This window comes from Sciurus vulgaris, assembly GCF_902686455.1.
Source record: "Sciurus vulgaris genome assembly, chromosome: 16".
In the NCBI taxonomy this organism is placed as follows: Eukaryota; Metazoa; Chordata; class Mammalia; order Rodentia; family Sciuridae; genus Sciurus; species Sciurus vulgaris.
This window is the reverse complement of record NC_136477.1, coordinates 33,953,191-33,973,319: the sequence shown is the minus strand read 5'-3', so window position 1 is coordinate 33,973,319 and position 20,129 is coordinate 33,953,191. Positions and strand designations below refer to the sequence as shown.

Genomic DNA, 20,129 nt, shown 5'->3' with positions numbered 1-20,129 from the left:
AACCATCTATTCGACTTTCTCCAGAGTGCAGGCTCTGGAGCCAGACAGGCCTGAGCGCAAACTTGGGCTCTGTCTATTACTAACTATGTGACCTTTGCCAAATATGTAATCTCTCTAATCCTCAAATTCTTCATCTGTAAAGGGGAGATTAGAATAGTACTGCAAGAATATGCTCCAAAATGTCAACAATGATTATCTTTGGGTAATAGGGTTAAGAATTCTTTAATTTTGGGCTTGGTTTCTCTGTATTTCATATTTTTTCTACCTACAATTAACATAAATTGCTTAATAATTTAAAAAGTTACGTTTTTCCAAAAAGAACCTATTAATACCTTCTGCAAACCTGTGGCATAATTACAGTTTTTATTAATATCTGTGAAGAACTGCAAGAAAGCAAATGGATTAGGAAAACAGATATTCTCATTCTTTCCTCTATCAAAAACAAGAAACGTATATTGAGCACATTGAATACCTATTATTTGTAGGGTACAGAGTGGAGATCTAATTTGAAAAATGAGTGTTCAGAAATTTCAAGGATTTTGCAATTGGTGGGGTAGAATTCTAAGAAGGAAATAAATCACCACAATGTACTGTATCTCAGAATGGGGCAAACATTAAAAAACAGATGAACTATATTCAATGCTTCCTGGGTCCTGCCTGGGTAAGGAGTGATCAGATGAAGCTGGGAAAACACAAAATGCTTCTTGGAGGAGTTAGCATCATGGATGACCCTTAAAGGTGGGTGACCCTCAGCAATTTGCTATTGTCTCAATGCTTATTGATTTGCTTCACAATGGAAGGAAAACTGGTCAAGAGATAAGAGCTGAGAACACAGAATGATTGATTCATTGGAGAGGAATCTCCCTCTCCACTGCTTTGGCTGCCAGTAAACTCAATAGCTGCATGTCAAAAACTTTAGGGGCGCAGGATGCCTTTCTCTCACCACAATTGAGAAATGCAAAGTTCAAATCCACTGCACTTTCGGTTCAATTGTTTGTGCCTATCAGCACAGAGCTTGTAAAACTTGAAAAATAAATATTATCAAGCTTTTTAACTTTGATTCAAATTCAAGTTGATTTTTATTGTTTGGCAACTTGTTAAGGGCTTTAAAATCACCCTCCACGTTATTAAACTCTTAGTTAGCCTTTTTTCATTCCATGGCAAATGACCCAACCTCTACATATATTTATTAACTGACTCGAGTACACAGAAAATTACAGTAAGTCAAATAAACAATGATATGTAAAAGCGATGTCTCCATTGAGGGTATCAGACTTCCCTTTCAAAGAGAATCCCAAAAGAAAGAGCATCTTGACAACTTTTTTCCTGTGTCAAATTGAAATGTGCATGAGTCTACACTTCTACAATTTCTCATGAGGAGTTCTAAAAGACTAGTTTCAGTTTGCACTTGGCAATGCTGAATTCAGACACTCCTCAGCTTTACAGATGATTGCAGATTCAGTCAGAAATGTTAAAAGTAAACAAAATTAAAATCAACATTAGTGGCTTATGATGAAAAAGATCACTAGTGAAACATTCCACCAAGGTATCCAATAGCAGAGACCCAGCATCTAACCACGTAAGGCATCCATGGGATGACCACAGTGTTTGAAATTGATCAGACACTTACTTGCCAAGGTAAGAAAGTACATCTTTACTGTCCAGAGGAACTTGAGCAAGTATTGGGGGGTGGGGGGTGGAAAGAAACCCACACACTTCTCTATTCTTAGGAAAAGGAAGTAGTGTTGACATCACCTTTGCTGAAATCTAATCTGTTTATATCTCAAATTATTAGGTAAGAAAATGCCTTCTCCAGACTTATGAAGTAACTAGGATGGTTTTCTTCTGAGTCTCTTTCATGTCAGTCATTCATTTTTTTCAATAAATATTATGAAGCACCTATGTTGGGTTTGGTGCTGGAAACAGTAAGTGGCAGCCCTCAAGAAATTTGGAGTTGGATGGGGAATAGGAAAAGAAATTAAAGAATGACACAAATAATTATAAAACTGATGTGTAATAAGTGCTAAAAGAATAAAGACAGGGGTCTGAGAACACTTATGACAAAATATCTACTTATAAGGTGAAAGGAAAGAAAGGGTAGAAGAAGGGAAGGCCTCAATGGAGAGGGTTCTGTCCAGTGAGAACACAAAAGCATGTTCCAGGGAGTGTAGAGAAGGTGCTCAGCAGACAGGGAATGAAGGAAGCCAAATGACAGGTTACAAGACAGGTGGGGGTTTGAAGGCAAGTACAAGCATTTGGTTTCTATATTCTCTTTTAATCAGAGGGTAGGTGTAGCCAGGTGTGCATTTTGCACAGTTGACTTCAGTTTTGGTTTGAGAAACTGAAAGAAAGGGCCCAGACCCTGACAGCGGGTGAATGGCTGGGGCATGCTTGCCTAAGCGATGGCAGTGGCATGGGTGGGGAATTGAGGAGGAAATGAGGAGACCAGGATTCTGAACTCAATCTTCCTCCATTACTAAAGGGGCTCCAGCTCTGGTAAGGTTGTTGATGGGCAGGAAGATGTTTAGCCTTCCTGGTTTTCCTGCATCTCCTTCACCCTAAACATAAGAACTGGGAAGTGGCATTTTCTTAAAGGATACATCCCAAGGCAGCCTTTGGTCCTGGTCTGAACAAGACTTAAAGTCCCAGGTTGAAGCAAATGAACTCAGACTGATAGGGAAGATTTCAGGATTGGGTTTGAGGGAAGGCTATTTGCTTGGATTCCCAGTGAACTTGACACCTGCCTCCACAAGAAATCTTTCTCAAGTAAAGAAATTCATTGTCTGAACAGCTGGAAAATCTCCTGACTACAGTGCTATCCAGAATTTGTATCTTTCAGAGCTGGAAGTAGATTGATCGTATAATTCATTATCTAATCAGAACCCAAGAGAAAAGAAGTTTTATTCGTATTTGAACTGTAAAACAGATGTAATCAGGATTGTCTTGGCCAAACCTGGATACCCCAGCAAGAAGGGAAATTTGAAATTTTCTTCCAGCTGTTACCCCTTTTTACTTAGAAGCTACAAATCTTTCTTCACTTGGAATACAAACGTGGGCATTCAGCTGTCTGTCTCCACAGGCACTTTTATTTTACGATTTCTGTCATATTTGATACGTTCTGAAAGTAACACCCCCCAGCATTATCACTCCCTGATGATTCATGATTTGCAAGTATCTCCTCATCACCCCCAGGAAGAGGTGGTTCAAAATGGGGGAGGGGGACTCAACTGGAAATCATTTGAAATGCAGAGGATTCACTACCTCCTTCACCTACTGAATCAGAATCTGCATTTTAATAAGATTCCCACGAGATCAACAGTGCACATTAAACTTTGGAAGAAACCTCTGGACTTCAATCCTACAGTAAAATTTTTTTTTTTTTTTTTTTTTTTTTACAATATGGTGGGGGTTATATATGCATATACGCACCACTAAATTTAATGAAGCAACACCTATCATGATATTAGGGGGGAAATGTAATCAGAACTCACTAACTGAATTTCAGTGTCCACTCCTGAATCTCAACTTGTAGTTTGAAAACGCAGCTATAAAGCACCTAGAACAATCCAGAGTAGGTTATGAGATGGGTGCTATAGAAAGTGTAGACACTTCATGTAGTTACTTTGTGAAATGCGTGCACTCAGTCACTCCTGAGTAAATACTTGGACCGAGGAACTCCTGAGTGATGTGGGAGGGCGGTGAGGGGCAGCTGAAAGTTTGCCAAACTCTTCGCAGGGGCTGGTCTTGGGGACGTGATTGGCAGCGAGGAGAGAGCCAGGGCTGGATGCCGAGGAGAGGGAGAAGGCTCTCTGGCGGCTAGAGGTCCTGCCCAGCTGTTGGCGAGGAGTTTCCTGTTTCCCCCGCCCAGCGCCCGGGTAAAGTTGAGTGAGTCACTCGCGCGCTACGACCGACGACACCCCCGCGCGCGCACACGCTCGGGGCAGGAGCCGGCCTCCTGCGCAGCTCGCCTCGGCCGCCGGGGGCCTCCGCCGGCCTCCAGGCGCCCTCCTCGCTGGCGAGCGGGCACCACATCTGGCCGGCACATCTGCCTGGCCCGCCCGGCGCGGGGGGTCCAGAGAGGGCGCGGCGCGGAGGCGCAGCCAGGGGTCTGGGAAGGCTCCGTCCGCTGCGCTCTGGGCTCGGTCTATGACGAGCAGCGGGGTCTGCCATGGGTCGGGGGCTGCTCAGGGGCCTGTGGCCGCTGCACATCGTCCTGTGGACGCGCATCGCCAGCACGATCCCACCGCACGTTCAGAAGTCGGGTGAGTGGCCCCCAGCCCGGGCTTGGCGAGGCGCCGGGGTCTCCTGGGCTCCTCAGCCCTTCGCTGCGCTTGACAGTCGGCCCCGGGATCCCGGGACTCTGGCGGAAACCGGGAAAGTTTGTCCTGGCGGCAGCCAAGCAGCCCGATTTCTGTGGCCGCAGGGATGTGGGGGTTTTACTTGAAAACGAGAAGAAAAGTTCAACTGCAAAGGGGCGCGAGGCATGTCTGGCCCCCTTTGTGCGAGCAGGAAAGGCGTTGTGTTGGCCGCGATCGAGGCGAGCCCTCACTCCCGGAAAGGGAAGTTTGAGAAGTTGGTTATCTGCAGGCGGCCGGGGAACAGCGGCCCGGGGCAACAGCTGCTCAGGCCGCCGAAGTGGCTGCACACCTGGGGCCTCTGCGGCCGATGGCGATGCTGCGTGCACCCAGCTCTTCTTGAGACACTCCTTCAAATGGCCACTTAGTGGGTCCCTAGCTCCTGGAAATGGCCACGCAAACCCCCAGGCGGGTTTCTTGGTCCTGAATTATTCAGTACAAGATTCAAGAAAAGCGATTTCCAAAGTTAGGTTGTCTGGGTTGGCCTGCGTGGATAACAAGGCAATGGAGATGGTAAGGTTCCAGGCTCTGGAGATGTGGTCTGGAGCAAGATAGTGCTGCCATCAGGGATTTGATGGTTTTCTGCAGCTATCGTTCGACGGCAGGTCAATGGTTAAAATCTCAAATCAGCTCCCTTCCAGATCCCTGTCTCAAGAGATGTTTTGGGGGAAAAATGCTCGAATTAAGTTCTTAAATACTTGTTATGCAGAGTGCAGAACCCATAAGATGTCAAAGTAGACATTTTGCTGCTATGATCCGCATACCTCAGTATATGCAGCTGTGGTCTGGACAACTGAGTATTCCCCACAAGCATATACCCATTTTAAGCCTCAGTTTCCTTATCTGTAAAATGGCATGGTGCAGATTTGGATAATTTTACATACCCTTCACCTTGTAATATTTTACACCCTCTCTCCCTTTTGGTAATCTGGAGATGTCCCACGTAGATATTTTGGTTGAAATGCAGAGGGTTTGATAGTTCACTATTGCAAGAAAAAAAAAAAAATCCTTACATAAATTTGAGTTCTACAGTTCAAACAAATTTGTTCTTCCTTAACTGTTTTCCTACATTGCAGTAACAGAAGGTGCAGCTGTCTCTGATTTTCTTTAGACTCTTAGAAACAGAGTTTTGTTAATAAATACAAACGTGGCACCCTTAATTTTCTGTGCACATTAAACTTAAGTTTCAGATAAGGAAAGAAAAAAAATAGCAGGCCCCAGATTTTGTTAGTGAAGTTTTGTTTACACTGGTAAAATTTATGATTTGCAAATTCCAGATTCAGTAGTCCATGAGTTCATTTCATTTTGTCTATATGCTCACTTTTAAACAATTTGCTTAAAAGCCCAGTGATTTTTTATTTTGCTATAAAGTTTTATTAAACCAACAGCTTTCATATTTTCATGAAATCAAAGTTTCAAAATGGTTGAACTAAAGGATTATTTTGAATTTGTCTTCATTCCATTGGAATTAAATTTTCAAAGATGATTAAAGTTTGAAGATGACTACAATAAAGATGAGAAATCTAATCACACTTATTGTAATTTTCCATGTAAATAAATGGTTTCAAGTCTTTCTAACATAATTGGCAAAGTGTGAAAACATTTCTTGCAATACCTTAATGCAAGGTAAGATAGGAAGGGATGAGATTGTTCTCCTACTCAATCGTTGAAAAAAAACTGAACCTAATTTTTCTTTAGTAGCTTTACAAGTGAGCAAAGAATTTCACTTTAAGAAAAAAAAATTGAAGAAAGTATTTTAACCTTTAATTTTTTTTTTTTTTTTACCTAGTATATTCACTCTTCCTACATGTTCAAAAATAGGAAATGACTATTTGGAGGGAAAATTGTCCAAAACCTTCAGATCTGAAAAATATGACTTTTACTTTTCAGACCCCTAAAAAAGATTCTTGTTGAGAACTAAACAATGTCATAAGGGGTAAATATTCCTACTTCCTAAAAATCACCTTAACAGTATACTTAGATTTTCAGTGTTAAAGACTAAAGATCATTAAGTCTAGAATGTGATCTTTGGTTCACTTACTTGCCTGGTTCACCCCCAAAACATATTTTCACCTCTAGGCCACTTCCTTTAATAACATTTTATTTTTATCAAGTTATACAAAATACTAACCACATTTTGAATTCATTATCTTTTCTCTCTCTCTTTTAACCCAGGGGTGCTTTACCACAGAGTTATACCCCCGTCCTTTATTTATTTATTTTTATTTTGAGACAAGGTCTCCCAAAACTGCCCAGGCTAGCCTTGAACTTGTAATCCTCCTGCCTCAGCCTCCTGAGTCACCAGTTTTATAGGCATGTGCCCTGTGCCCAGCCATTACCTTCTCTTTTGACAGCATCTCATGGTGATGATTCCTTATCATCTGTGTATTCAACCTGTTACATGTTTTGTTGATGACTCTTTGTTGATGATTCTTTGCTCTTCAACATGACTTTTTACATTTTTGTATAGGTTTAGTTTTTGACTCCATTTTTCTAATCAATGGTGGCATCTTATTGGTGACATTTTAAAAAGTGACTATTTCTTATTTTTCTTTCTCAACGATACTTATTGAGTATTTCCTTCTGCCAGGTGGTTTGCTCAGATCTGGAGATTCCATTCTCAATGTATAAGACAAGCCTGGTCTTTGTCCTCACTGAGTTGATGTCTATGTGTTCCAAGCAAAGAAATGGATACATATTTTAACCCCGTGTACTTGGTAGCATTGGTGAAAACTGTCCTTTTATTTTCTTGACCTTGTTTTTGAAAGACTTTTTTTGTTAAATGTGCTAAACCCGTGTGCATGTGGAATATTTCCTTTCAGTACCTCTGACTGTATTTTTGAATTGACTTATTCTAACTTTTTTTTGGCCTTTTTTTAGTCTCTATAGACCAACAATTAGGCCACTTTCAATCCCTTTCTCTGTTCTGTAGCCAGCATGGTGGACCCAATGTGTCTACTTAGTCTTTGGGGATGAGCTGGAGGTAGAAGCCCATAAGGTACAAGCTATGAAATCAAGTCATCTTGGGTTCCAAAGCCACCTCCTATTTATTGACTGTGTAGCCTGTCTCAATCCCTTTAATTTCTAGCTCTCACATCTGTAAATTGGGGATTATAAAGGTGAGGATTAAATAAAATAATGCTTTTGAGTGCTTAACATAGTGTATGAAGCCTAGTAAGTATGCAACAAATACCAGTTTTGATTATTATTAACTCCTTAATCAGGCTGAATGGGGGCCTCAGAGACCTGGTTCCCTCCTGTATTTGTGTATCCACATTCCACCAAGGCTACATTTTCCCTGGGCAGTTAAGCTGTTACTCCTGCTACCTGCCTGATTTTCTCTCAGATTTCAAGACTTAACTTGTGTTGTCTTTTAAGGAAACCTGCTCTGAATGCCCCAGGTTGAGCTAAGTGCCCCCCTCCTGTGTACAGTCTCTCCACTCATAATAGTAGCAAGTGAAATAATGGAACTCTCCTCTTTATGGAACTCCCTTGTCCATTAGACCTTTCAGCAAGAAGTGGGTCTCACTGTCTCAGGGTCTCACTATCTCATGGCCTCCCTGAGAGCTGGCACATCATGTGGCACATCTGGAATGTGCATCCTGTGGGATATCATGCAATTTGGGTTATGCATTTAAAAAAACAACCAGTTACTGATTTTTGGCTGTTTGGTCTAAATGGCAAAATCTTTCCTTTCAATAAGAATAGTTTTAGCTCTGATCAATTTGAATAAGAATTTGGCGGTTTTTATACTATATAATTGGTTTTTGTATTCTGGTAAAATATGGAAAAAGATATTTCAACTTCTAACAAACATGATGAAAAGCTACTAGAAGTTTCCATGTTACCCTTCCAGTTCTAAATTTTAAACTAATATAAAGCATTCAAAGCCATTGCAAAATTTTTTAAACAGTTTTCACCAACCAAAATTATCCAACAAATACTGAATTTCATTTTTTATTCAGAAGATTGTCATAAAGGAGACCTTCACTGAAAATGTAGAACTGAATCTCAATTTAGCTTTTAAGTTTCTTTTTTCATCAGGGTGTTAGTGTTTTGGTTTATAAGCAGTGAAGCAGAGTTGGTTTAAAAGAAGTGTGGTCCTGTAGCAGCCAATGTCTGCTCTAGAGCAGCTTGAATATTACTTAGGTCAGATGCAAACCACTAAAATATTTTAAAATAGGGTGCAGGGAAATATACTTCCTGGCTGCAGCTTGGTATTATTTAGCCAAGTTCCTCATAAAAACATAACTCTACCACCTTGTTAGCTTCTGCCCTCCAGGTCCATATGTACAGCTTCAGCAGATTTAAATTATGATTTTCAGTGGAAATGTCTTGGCAGATAGGCATTAGCAGCACACATGCTCTCCATGTATTTTGTACTCTCTCCTTGCCTTGCAATTTTTTGATCTCTAGGTACCTGTTGCTTCTGAACGAAGCAAGATAATGGTTATTATACTTCTTTGTGGGGCATGTCAGAGGGTTTGGAATGCTGCATAGGCAAATGGACTCTGCTCAGGGAGGAGTTAGAGAGAAGAGGGCCTAGAAGAACTGACATTTGAGAAGTTACCATGAACTACCCACTTGACATTACTTAATGTGATCCCATGAAGAAACCAAAAGATAAGTTTTATTATTTCATAAATGAAAAGATGGAACCTACTCAAGTTTACTTGTGGTATGTGTGTGTTTGTGTGCAAGTGTTCATTTTAAGCCTGTCCTGTTTATATTCTGCTAGGCTTTGTGTGTGTGGGTGGGTGAGTGTTTTGGGAGGGGTAAAGGAGGGGTACAGGGATGCAGTGTCTAAGGAAAGAGGAAAAACTTACCATCTCATATCATCAGTTAAGTGGTCTTGATAATGGATTTGCTCTGCTTGTGTCATCTCCCTCTTCCTGACTGGCTTAGTCTGATAATTGTGTCATGTTGGCCGGAGGCACTGATGATGACCTAGGCCTTGACCATTATAGCAGTTGTCAGACACCATTTTCAAAAATGTCTATTATAAACCTCAAGCATGTGGGACCCCTGCTTTGTTTATAGGACTCAAAGAACTGCTGGAAAGGCAAGAAGAGCAGATTTGATCCAATGTAATGAAGAATATTCTGACTTCTGAGGTCCAGCTAATTTGAAGACTTAGAGATGGTTGAGTCTCCTCCTCACCCATGCCATCAGGGTCACTTTTGCCTTTCACTGGTCATGATTGGTGTTTTAGGTGTTGGCATCCAGCATGGGGTAAATGTCCCCTTGGGTGCAGTCAACTTAGAATATTTTCCTCCAAATATTCTCAGCTCTACGACTAAAATATAGGCTAGGATACAGGTGAAAGAGGTATCTTTTCTGGGCTTCCAGGGGCACGTGCTCATATTCTCTGCTCAGACCTAGGCCATAGCATGGACACACTCCTGGACCTCCTAGTATTATCCAATTCCTATTTTAGATCATATTTAGGGTCCTGGAAACCCCAAATTCCCTGTCCTAAGCTTGCATCTACTGGGACCCCTCAAGCCCATTTTCCTGAAGGTCTTCATGGCCATTGGTTGTGTACCTTCTGCCTGAGGGGATGGCTGAGGGTCAGGTTGTGTGTGTATGTAGGTGTGTTTGAGAGAGGGAGAAAGGAAGGTAGGGAGAGGGAAAGAGAGAGTGAGAGAAAGAGAGAGAGAGAATACAATCTTGGTTGTCCAAACATACATATTCATGGAGAGAGGAAAACATTGACCAGGGCTCAGGTCCACGCTGCCCCCTACCACCCATTTCTGAGGAGAGACTTTTGAGTATTGCAAGAGTTCTAAAGTTGAACCTGGTCTTTTGAAATGTTATAAACATAGATTTGTCAGCTGAAGTAAAAGGATAGAAGCTATTTTATTGAGCAATTTGTTAGCTCAGTTTGTAATTTTAGATATTTTGATCTATGCTTTGGGTCTGTGTTGTGTTCTTACCCTGGGCCTTCTAATTTGAGGGATGGATTTATACCAGCAATATTCCTTTACAGAATGTTGGGCAAAAAATTGGTTTTTATTAATTATATCACATTCTCCCTAAAGCAGAGAGCATGTTTTTTTAATGAAAAAACTGAGAGTTTGCATAGCATTGTGTTGTGTTTCCTTTGGTTTTCATAGTTGGTATTTTCTTGAAGGGAACTGTAGCTCTCTATCCATTTGACTTCTTGTATGCAGTTTCACTTATACATGTTTGAGGCTTTCCAGTGTCTTAGTTTCATTTCCTCTATGTATTGAGACCAGTAGGGCAAGGTAGAGCTTATCTCAATTTTGTTCTACTGTTATAAATATTTTATTTGAAGTGATGGCTTTGTCAAGCCTTTTCAAAAAAAGAGAAAACCAGGAGTATTAGGGCTAAAAAGACTTCCTGTGCTATAAAAGGTATAGAACTGTCAAAACTATGCACTTTAGAGAACTACACATTTGGCTGAACAAACTCGAAAACCTTTGGAGGAACCTAGGGTTTAGGTGCCCATTTTCAGCATGGGCCACAGCAGTTCTTTATCTATTGAAGTTGTCAATCATGTAAAAGGTTTCATTGACTTTGGGGGGAAACTCTCTGCTGCTACCCATATCATCCCAGAACTCTGCAAACTTTTTCTGCATAGAGAAATGAAGTCAGCATTATACCCTGTATAGTTTTACTCAGGAGATTTCATGGACAAGTTTCCCAATAATGGTAGGAGCTATCACTTATTCAGATCTTTCTACTGCCTGGATCATGCTAACCATTTTGTGTGTATTATTTAACCTTCAAAACAACCCTACAAGGGAGGTTTTATAATGCTCATTATAAGTCAGAGATTAAGGAATTTGCCTAAGGCTACTCAGTTGGCAAATGATTTTGCTGGGGTTGGAACCAAGATGGTTTAGTCTGGGAATCTAACCTTCAATTGTGCACTGAGACTAGGCTGCCTTATATGACATGAACCACTTGTCCCTTAAAGAAGCCTATTAGAAGGGTTAAAGAGAAAGAATGATAATATCCAAAATTTGTCCACTGCTTTAGCATTTTTTATATATTTGCCTACTTAATTTCCTGAGTGAAATAAAATTAATGTTTAGTTCATACACCATGTAGTCAAACAAGACTGACGTGACTTTAAGGGGACCATGAAGAATATGTATTTAGTGGTATATTGTCATCTGAATCATGGAACCGTTATGCTATCAGGGAATTTAGGTGTTCTGAATAAAACAGACACTTTATTTGGAAGGATTGAGCAAATTCAAAGATGCACCAAATATGTTGGGATACATATGGTGGGTCCAGGTGGGTCTACTGTAAAATATGTGGAACCCAAATTTCAAGGCTCCTTTCTGGTGTAGGCCCATCTCCTGACCCTGGGGGAGTCCCTGGCATTTTGGTTAACAAGTGTCATCAATTCAGCCAACAGTTAAGAAATGCCCTGAACCCTACAGTTCATGCATAAAAGAAACTGGATGGAAGTTTCCCCAAATTTGGAGGCAATACAAAAAATGTATTTACCTATAATGAGTTATGAAGCAAAAAGAACCTTTTCCAAATTATTCAAAAATAAATTACACATTTTAGAGAAAAGACTAAATTATCTTTCTATAGAGAATATTGCAAAATTACTGGGAGAGGTGATCAAAAAGTATGCAAACAAAAAAATGTGGAAAAAATTTCAGAGGTGTGTCCAGTAGCTGATTGATTAAAAAGATCTGTTTTCTATTATATTTTGTATTTGAGGGTTTTAAAAATTTATAATTTGTGTGATGCCATGTTAATTCTAAATAATATTTACTTTAATACCCAAATTTCTATTATTAATTTGTGTTACCGTTCTCAAAAGTGCCCCCTGAAATTTACAAGCTTCAGCTTCCACAAGACCCAAATTCATGACTAATGCTAGGGTTCTCTTGTTGCCTTAGAAAATAAATTTTAAAATGCCTCCTCATCCTTTCCCCAGTTGCAAATAGAAGACTGAAGTCTGCATTGTTAGGTCACAAAACAGAATTTTACTTTGCTCCAGGTTTAGCTAAACCCATCATCATTTTCCTACTTTAGAGCCCAGTGCCAAGTAGAAAAGAAGTTGCAGATATGTAATTATCACAAAACCTTGATCTTGAATGAAAGGTGGCCCAGAGTTGACCCTTAGTTTGTGATCAGAAAAACTCTGCCTAGGAGACAGACAAAAGGGACCCAAGCATGGTGCACTAGGAACCAAGGCGCTCAGGTGACCAGGTAACTTTTTGGTCCCAACATGGTCTTATTTTACCTTCTTTGTACAGTGACAAGAATTGGACTAGATGAGATTTGCTCTTTTTTTTTTTCTTGTTCTGAAACATTTAATTCTTCATGTTGTTAGAGGAAATCATTGGAATTGACTTAGCAAACATTTATATAATTCTTAACTAATCAAAATAGAAAACTATGAAAAGTTATAGCAGGTCCAAACTGACAGATACCACAAACATTTACTTGGAGTTTTTCTGAAGATGGCTACTAAGAAAAAGAAAAAGAAACCATAGTTATTTTGAAATTTTCCTTCTGCAGGTGTCTGAGTATACATCCTGACTAAATAGCATGTTTACTTGGGTGTAGAATTCACGCCTTTTGGCTAAAGGAAAGGCTGGCTTGGTTTGGGTGGTAGTGCCATTTCTCTTGTTAATTATGGTGTTTTCATTCTCCTCTTCCTCTAAATCTGTAAAAATGTCTGCAAGGGTTTTTCCTAAGGTAGAAAATCATGCAATGGTTTTGCCATGTTTAGGAAAAGAAGTAAAACCCCAAAGAGATTCTATGTTTTGGGGGAAAGAAGGAAAACTTGTCTGGATAAAATTAGTGTTTTGTTGCCTTTCAAAGATTTCTCCATCACTCTTCTTAAAATATTCTTAGAAAAGACAGAATTTGCTACAGATTGGCAGTTTTCAGAGTGTTGTTTTTAGGCAAGGGAGGAGCGGTCAAGGCCCATAATTGCATTTCTGTATAGTTTGCAGATACTTGTTAGTACAGAGTAGGAATCTTCTTTTTTTTTTTTGGTACCAGGGATTGAACCCAGGGGTACTTAACCACTGAGCCACCTCCCCAGCCCTTTTTATTTTTTATTTTAAGACAGGGTCTTGCTAAGTTGCTTAGGGCCTTACTAAGATGCTGAGACTGGCTTTGAACTGTGATCCTCCTACCTCAGCTTCCAGAGAAGCTGAGATTACAGGCCTGAGCCACACTGCACCTGGCAGGAATTTAACTATTGTCATGAGTGACTATCTTATTGCCATATATCATGTTGATGTTTTATACTCTAAAATCTATAGTATTGGACTGGGGAGGGAACATCTGATATAATTTTCCCTTCAAATAAGTGAAAAGGAAAAAAATTCAATCCTTATGTATTTCGTATTTAATATTTTAGAATCTCTGAAGTTACATTTTTATAAAACAGTTGCTAACAATCTTAACCCATCCTGGGGGCCCTGACTCTTGCTTTTGTAAATTATTATTATTAGAATAGATTTCTCTAGTAATAATTTGTGTTGCTTCTCTTGTCACCTGCTTATTTCTTCTGATGAGCAAGTCTTTTCCTCTGCTGCTCTCTGGTTTTCCATCACCTCCAGCTGTGGCCTTATTTGTTCTACTTTCTCACTCTTTCAGCCGCTTGGTTCCTCTCTGAACATTCACATTGCACGAGTTAAAATTGACATTGAGACCCACATCTTGAGCTAAAGTTTTCTGACCTTGAAGATGATGGTTTTCTGTCTCCTGATAACACCACCTAAAGGTGTTCTAATAACTTGCTGTTTCAAAGGGTCCAGCAGAAGCAGCAGCAGCACTGACAATTAACTGGAAACGCAGATTCTTGAGCTCTTCCCCAGGCCTTCTGCATTAGAATCTGCATCTTATCAAGGTCCTCAGGTGATGCTGTCCGGGTGTAAGAAGCTTTGCTTTGTGCAATTCAAGTATTTTCCCAGGAGGAGTCCAATTTTCTGCAATGATTTTAGTGGATACCATCAGGATTCTGTCCAGAAGTGAAGAAGAGGAGGATTCCATCCTGGCAGCTCAGGAGGCTGAGGCAGGAGAATTTCAAGTTCAAAATCAGCCTCAGCACTTTAGTGAGGCCCTAAGCAACTCAGCAAGACCCTGTCTCTAAATAAAATATTAAAAAAGGGTTTGGGATGTGGCTTAGTGGTTGAGCACCCCTGGGTTCAATCCTTGGTACCAAAAAAAAAAAAAAAAAGGATTCCAGGGAGACTTACAACTTGGTTTTACGAGAGTCTTTTGACTCTTAAGTTTCAAGTCCTGTTTTAACTATATGTAACCAACACACATAGGCTAGCAGACCAGAGAGAGTGCACAGGTGGCATGTCAATTAATGGTGTTGAATTTTGACCAATTTGTTTTCCCAAAGAATCTTTCATGAGTCTTCCATCCACTGAATGTCCACATCTCAACCATGAACTGTAGAACTCAAGGATCTGTTTCTCTGTGAAAGTCACAGCATTAATCGTGTTTCCCTCATTGTTTTTAATCACAGACTGCTTTGATGCATATGGGCCTTAATTCATTCTGGAGCTACTGTACTTTCTTAAAATATGTCACACTGTGCCCCAAACAAAGCAGGTCCCCAGCAAGTTGGTGAATTAATGACAGGTTTTGCAGAAAGTTCTTCTCCTCCTTAACCCTTTTAAAATCTCCTCCTTTGTCTTGAAAAAGTGACTTGGCTGAAGGTCAGTAAGGACTAAAATTTTCTTAACTCTCTCCACATTTATCTTGAACAAATCTGAGAGTGTCACTGCAGTCTTTGTCATTGATTGGCTTCTTTTACTCAACAGAAGGCAATTTTTGTGTCTTGATTACATTTGTCTTCTAAAATTGTCAGTTTCTAATGCCTTTAACATGGTGGCTGCAAAAACCATTTCTCGTAATTTCTGATTTTTCCAAATACTTTTATTTTCTGACTTTTTCTTAACCTTCCACATTTGAACGATACTTGGGAGAAGAAGGAGTAGTGGGGAGGAGGAGGAAGAAGGAAGGAAGAAAAGAAAGAGAAAAACCAGAAAAAACTTCCCGTTGCAATCCACATCTCATGTTGCTTTCTATTGCATCTAACTCAACTTATTCATCAGAACAGCAGAGTAACTTTTAAATCTTAATACCAAGAATCTCTTAATCAGATGTTTGCTTACAACAGAAACCTAGTTACATGAACTACATAACCATTTGGCTTCATTTTTCTCTTGAACTGTGCTTCCACAATGCAAACCTTATTTTGTGTCATCGATAAGAATCTTCTCATTGGTTTCTGCCCACGGACACCCTTTGTCCTTTTCTTCACCAATATATATGTCTTGTCACCAAACATCCTTCTGAATAGGTGGTCCTTGCTAGAGAGCCTGCCAGTCATCCTTTCCATGAATCTTAGGTTATTGCATGGTTGACCTTCCTCATGGAGGTCAGAGGCTGCCTCGGTGTCCCTGGCTCATGAAACAGTGTCCTGCACACCAAAGAGATACAATTTGATGATGCCATGTCTGAAAAAGGCCAAGTCTCTCCCCAGTTTCCATTTTACCTTTTGCATTTCTCATAGCTTGCTTCCACTTGAACAAAGCTTCCTCATGTAGCTTTTTTGATTTCAAATATCCTAGCTATGATTATTCCTTTCATGACTATATTCCACCCTCCAAAGTTTCTGCATGTGTCCTGCAATAGCTTCACTCTTTAAAATAATGCTTGGCCTGAATGTTACTCCTAGTGGGTCTCCCTTTATTATCTCACTTCAATCTCCTTCTTTCTCCTGCTCTCATCCTAACAGTGTCACTCATATGGCCTTATTCACCAAACTGCCAGTGGTTGTGTGAGTGTGTGTGTGTGTGTGTGTGTTGATTCATTCCATTATTGGAAGAAAAACTTTTGGAGGAGGAGATTTCTGTCTGATTCTGCCCCAGCATACATACTCAGTCAATTCATTTGTTTATTTGTTGAGTTTATTACTGTTTGGGATTCATTGCATTTAAAGGCAAGGAGAGCTGCTTGTAGATCCAAGACTGGGAGTGCAGCTTTTAATTTTTCCAGACAGCTTACCTCCTCCCTGTAAGTGTGGACACCAGTGGCCTTGTTGCTTATAGCCACACAAAGTACTGACAGAATCATAGAGAGTTGGGAGTTGTGAATCACGCGCTTCATGTAAGCTGCTCTTGGTAGTGAAAGTTTGCTCTGTCTGCAGTCTTTAATTTCAGTGAATTTGGGGGTGTTGCACTGTGTGGGTATTCAGAGCTGTTATTTTTCTGTACATCTCAGGCTGCCTTTGATTCATTTATTTCCTGTGTGTAAATCATTTGTAGAGAGCTCAACACATTATGACTCTAGAGGCCAGGAAAAGTCATAAAGAAAATCATACCACCTGACTCAAAACAATTATTTGCCACTCCTGCCTTCCCTTCTTATGAAATAGGTCATCTCCCATCATTGGGATTGTGGAGAACTGGTAGCTGAAGGAGTCCTGGGGCAGTGGAAAGGGCCTGGTGACCCTCCACTTCTTCTACCCGCCTGAAGGCAGGTATCCCCTATTGCAAAGATGACCCACGGTTGCACTTTTTGGAAGGCCCTGTTAAAATGATACATGCTAAGGACATGTGTCCTTCCTTAGCTGGAGGATGAAGCCTTCCTTAGAGGGAGGCTTGACAGGGGTGAGTCCCCAAGGAGGGTCTTGAAGGCTTTCAGTCTTTTCCTCCACCTTGGTCTCCATCAGCTCCCTGCAAAGCCACCCTAAGTAAACTCACAGTCTGGGTATCAGGAGTCCCTTGTTTCCTGTGCAAACACAGCTTTCCAGATAGGACTCCAGCCAGATCATCACCTGTGAGTCCCCTCTATGAGAATTCCAGAGCTACCCCTGACTTCTTAATGCTGCTTCAGTGTGGACTGGCCATGCCTGACCTGCTCTATCAAAGGGGAAAAGGAGATGAACTAAGAATTATAGTATTCTTAGGTCTCAATAATCTATGGGAATGGTTAAAACAAAATACTTTTATATAACATGCCATTGCTTAGCTCTTAAAACTGCTGAAAACATTCTCTCAAGATTTTAATGATGACGTTGGTGAGGATGTTTGTGGCAATGGTATAATCACTTACATTAATTCAGCACTTTACAAAGCATGTTTGCAAACTCGTAGTGTTGCCTGCTACCCGTTTATTAATGAGATGCCTGGGGTTTCTTGGGGGACATTGAGGGAATACAGTTTCTCACCAGTACAGAATAGCAGTTACAATTTAACCCCTTCTGAGCCAAACCTGTTAGCTCTGCCACTCCCAAGGTATAACTCCTTTTATATAAAAACAACTTGCCTAGGCATTACATGCCTAAGTTGTATTCTGCCAATCCACAACAATTTTATTCTTCTCTGTATCTTTCTTCAGACCTTTGTCTTTAAGGAGTTCTGGGAAAGGAAGTGAAAAACAATACTTGACCTCTGATACAATGTGCTGTTTTGATTATGATCAGTGTTTTAAAAGAATTTATCTTTAAGAGAGTCTCTGGAGTGAGCCCTGAAAAGCTTGGAAAGTTTGATTGATCCGGCTTCACCTTTCCTAAATTGTCTCCCTTTACTTAATAAGACCATGGAGGCCAACTTGGTTTTCCTGCTCTCGAATTGAAGCATCTTGCAGTTATAAGAAAATGAAAGAATCAGAGTGGTCAGGTGGTGATTGTTTGGGTTGAAAACAACCCCTGAAACCCCAGTTTCCCTAGAGGGGAAATTATCAGAGGTGACCAGGAATGCAGTAGAAGATCTTAACAAGTGAACCTTTTCACCCTCAGCTTTCTTTGGTACATATATCCTGGGAACACAAAAAAATGTCTTTCTTGGTTAAAATAGTTTTTAAATGTATTAAAGCAAAAAATTGGGACAATAATTATTTACTTGTCCAGACAGATTAAAAAAAAAAAAAAAAAAAACTAGTGCCAGGAAAACACAAAAGAGAAAAGTAATTTGAATAACTTTACAGTCATTGAGACTTATGGAAAAAGAGCACCAGTGGGTGGGAAAAGTGCAGTCTGATAACTTTGAAGAAAACATACTGATTGTGTCTGGTTATGTAATCTTTTCATAATCCCTTTCATGAATAGAGTATTTTATTATTTGCAAAACAGTTCCACTTGCATGTCATATTTAATCTTGGAAACAACCCTCTGGGATGGGTGTAATTATCCTATTTTGCAGATGTGGAAATGGAGGCCCAGAAACATGAAACCATCTGCCTAAGCTGTAATGGGACCACTCATCCGCTGAAACATTGTCACGGATCTTGAATTTCTTTTCCTCATTTTATCATTTCTAGTCATTGTGCTTAAAGTATAATCTTTAAGTCTAAGATAAAAATCTGTGATCCCATTTGTTTTCCTATTTTTGTAGCTAAATTGTAGAAGAGGTGATAGGAGGGTTTATATCCAATGCCTCCTTCTTGCCTTGAAAATTAGAAGCCATATTTAGAACTGGAGAATCTCCTTTTTCAAGTCCCACTTCTTTGAGGGCTTTTTTCCACCAGTCTTTCTGGAGTTCAAACGGTATAATGAGTCATTTTTCTTTTCCTCTTTTCTTGTGGGGAACAGCTTCTCTTTTAAACACCGTGTGGTCTGCCTTCATGAGGGTTCTGTCACATTGTCAGTCGACAAATGTTGCCATCTGTAAAAAGCTGTGCCAGTTGCTACAGTCCTGTGGTTTGGCTCTTCCACAGGGGTTCAAGGTGCTCAGCATGATCAGGAATATGGGCCCCTTTACCTAGGAAGGTGCTTCACCATGTGGACACAGGTCCAGTATTAACCGTGGCTTCCTTTCCTAGAAATTTTGCAAACATGAATGTCTGCATAAAGATATAGAGAGGAACAAAACTGTTTTAGTGGCAGAACACAAGTAACATATGTGTCTAATATTTCATCAAATTGTTCTTATATAAAAGAGGACATATCTTGAGGAACAGCGAAAGCCAACCTGTATAACTAGGACATTTCCTGAGGACATGACAGAAAGAATGTCCTTGATAGGCAGGGCCTGCACTCAGCAGACATACCAGATCACTTCTAACTCCTGCTTGCCTATATCTTGCTCTCTAAAAATGTTATTTCTCCAGTGGCAAAAAATGAGAAGTTGAGTCATGATGTTGTTTTACTTAATTTTGGTTAAGCAACATGTTAAATAATTAGCTCCCACACTGTGTTTCCTCCAGGTGTTCATCAGGCTAATCTTTCCAGTGTGGTTTGTTGGGACAGATCATCATTGTGATCCTTCTTGCTCAGTGGAGATTTACCCCCAAAGGTGGCTTCCTTAAACAATGACTAGATTAGCACACATACAGTACAATTGGCAAATTTTTCTCAAATTGTGATAGATTTTGATGTTACTTTATGTATTTCCTTCTTAAAAGGGATGGAATAGTATCCTGTCTGGAATATATCTTTTACATACTAATAATTGAAAATAACAATTTTTACTACATACTGGTTCTTCTTAGGGCAGAGATGCCTTTGTATCAAAAACATACTCAAATTTTTGAACATTTCTGAAATATAGGTACTGTTGTGTGTGTGTGTGTGTGTGTGTGTGTGTGTGTGTAATGGGATATATGTTTAATGGGCTGAAAATGACAGAGGTGGCAAAAGAAATTGCAGGGATATGTTAACTTAAAATTTATTTTAATTGTGTTGTATCTATGTAGGGTTGTGATTTTCTGAAGGGAAAACTTCTTCACAACTCTTAGCCTCTGATCTAAGGAATCATTAGCCTTCCTAACTTCTCTGCTGGATTATGGAAGGGCGGCGGGATA

General features: G+C 40.1%; 1 protein-coding gene across 2 annotated transcripts in view; it reads left to right on the top strand.

Moving 5' to 3' along the window:
• The first annotated feature begins 3,878 nt into the window (after positions 1-3,878).
• Positions 3,879-20,129, top strand: part of TGFBR2 (transforming growth factor beta receptor 2) — an 84,365-nt gene continuing 68,114 nt past the window's right edge. The window contains exons 1-2 of one of the 2 annotated variants that reach the window (XM_079113989.1): positions 3,879-4,262; positions 18,530-18,604. In XM_079113989.1, coding sequence (XP_078970115.1) covers positions 4,169-4,262; positions 18,530-18,604 — 169 coding nt within the window. In that variant the 5' untranslated portion in view covers positions 3,879-4,168. The remainder of the gene's footprint in view (positions 4,263-18,529; positions 18,605-20,129) is intronic. The other variant, XM_079113988.1, reaches the window with a different exon arrangement.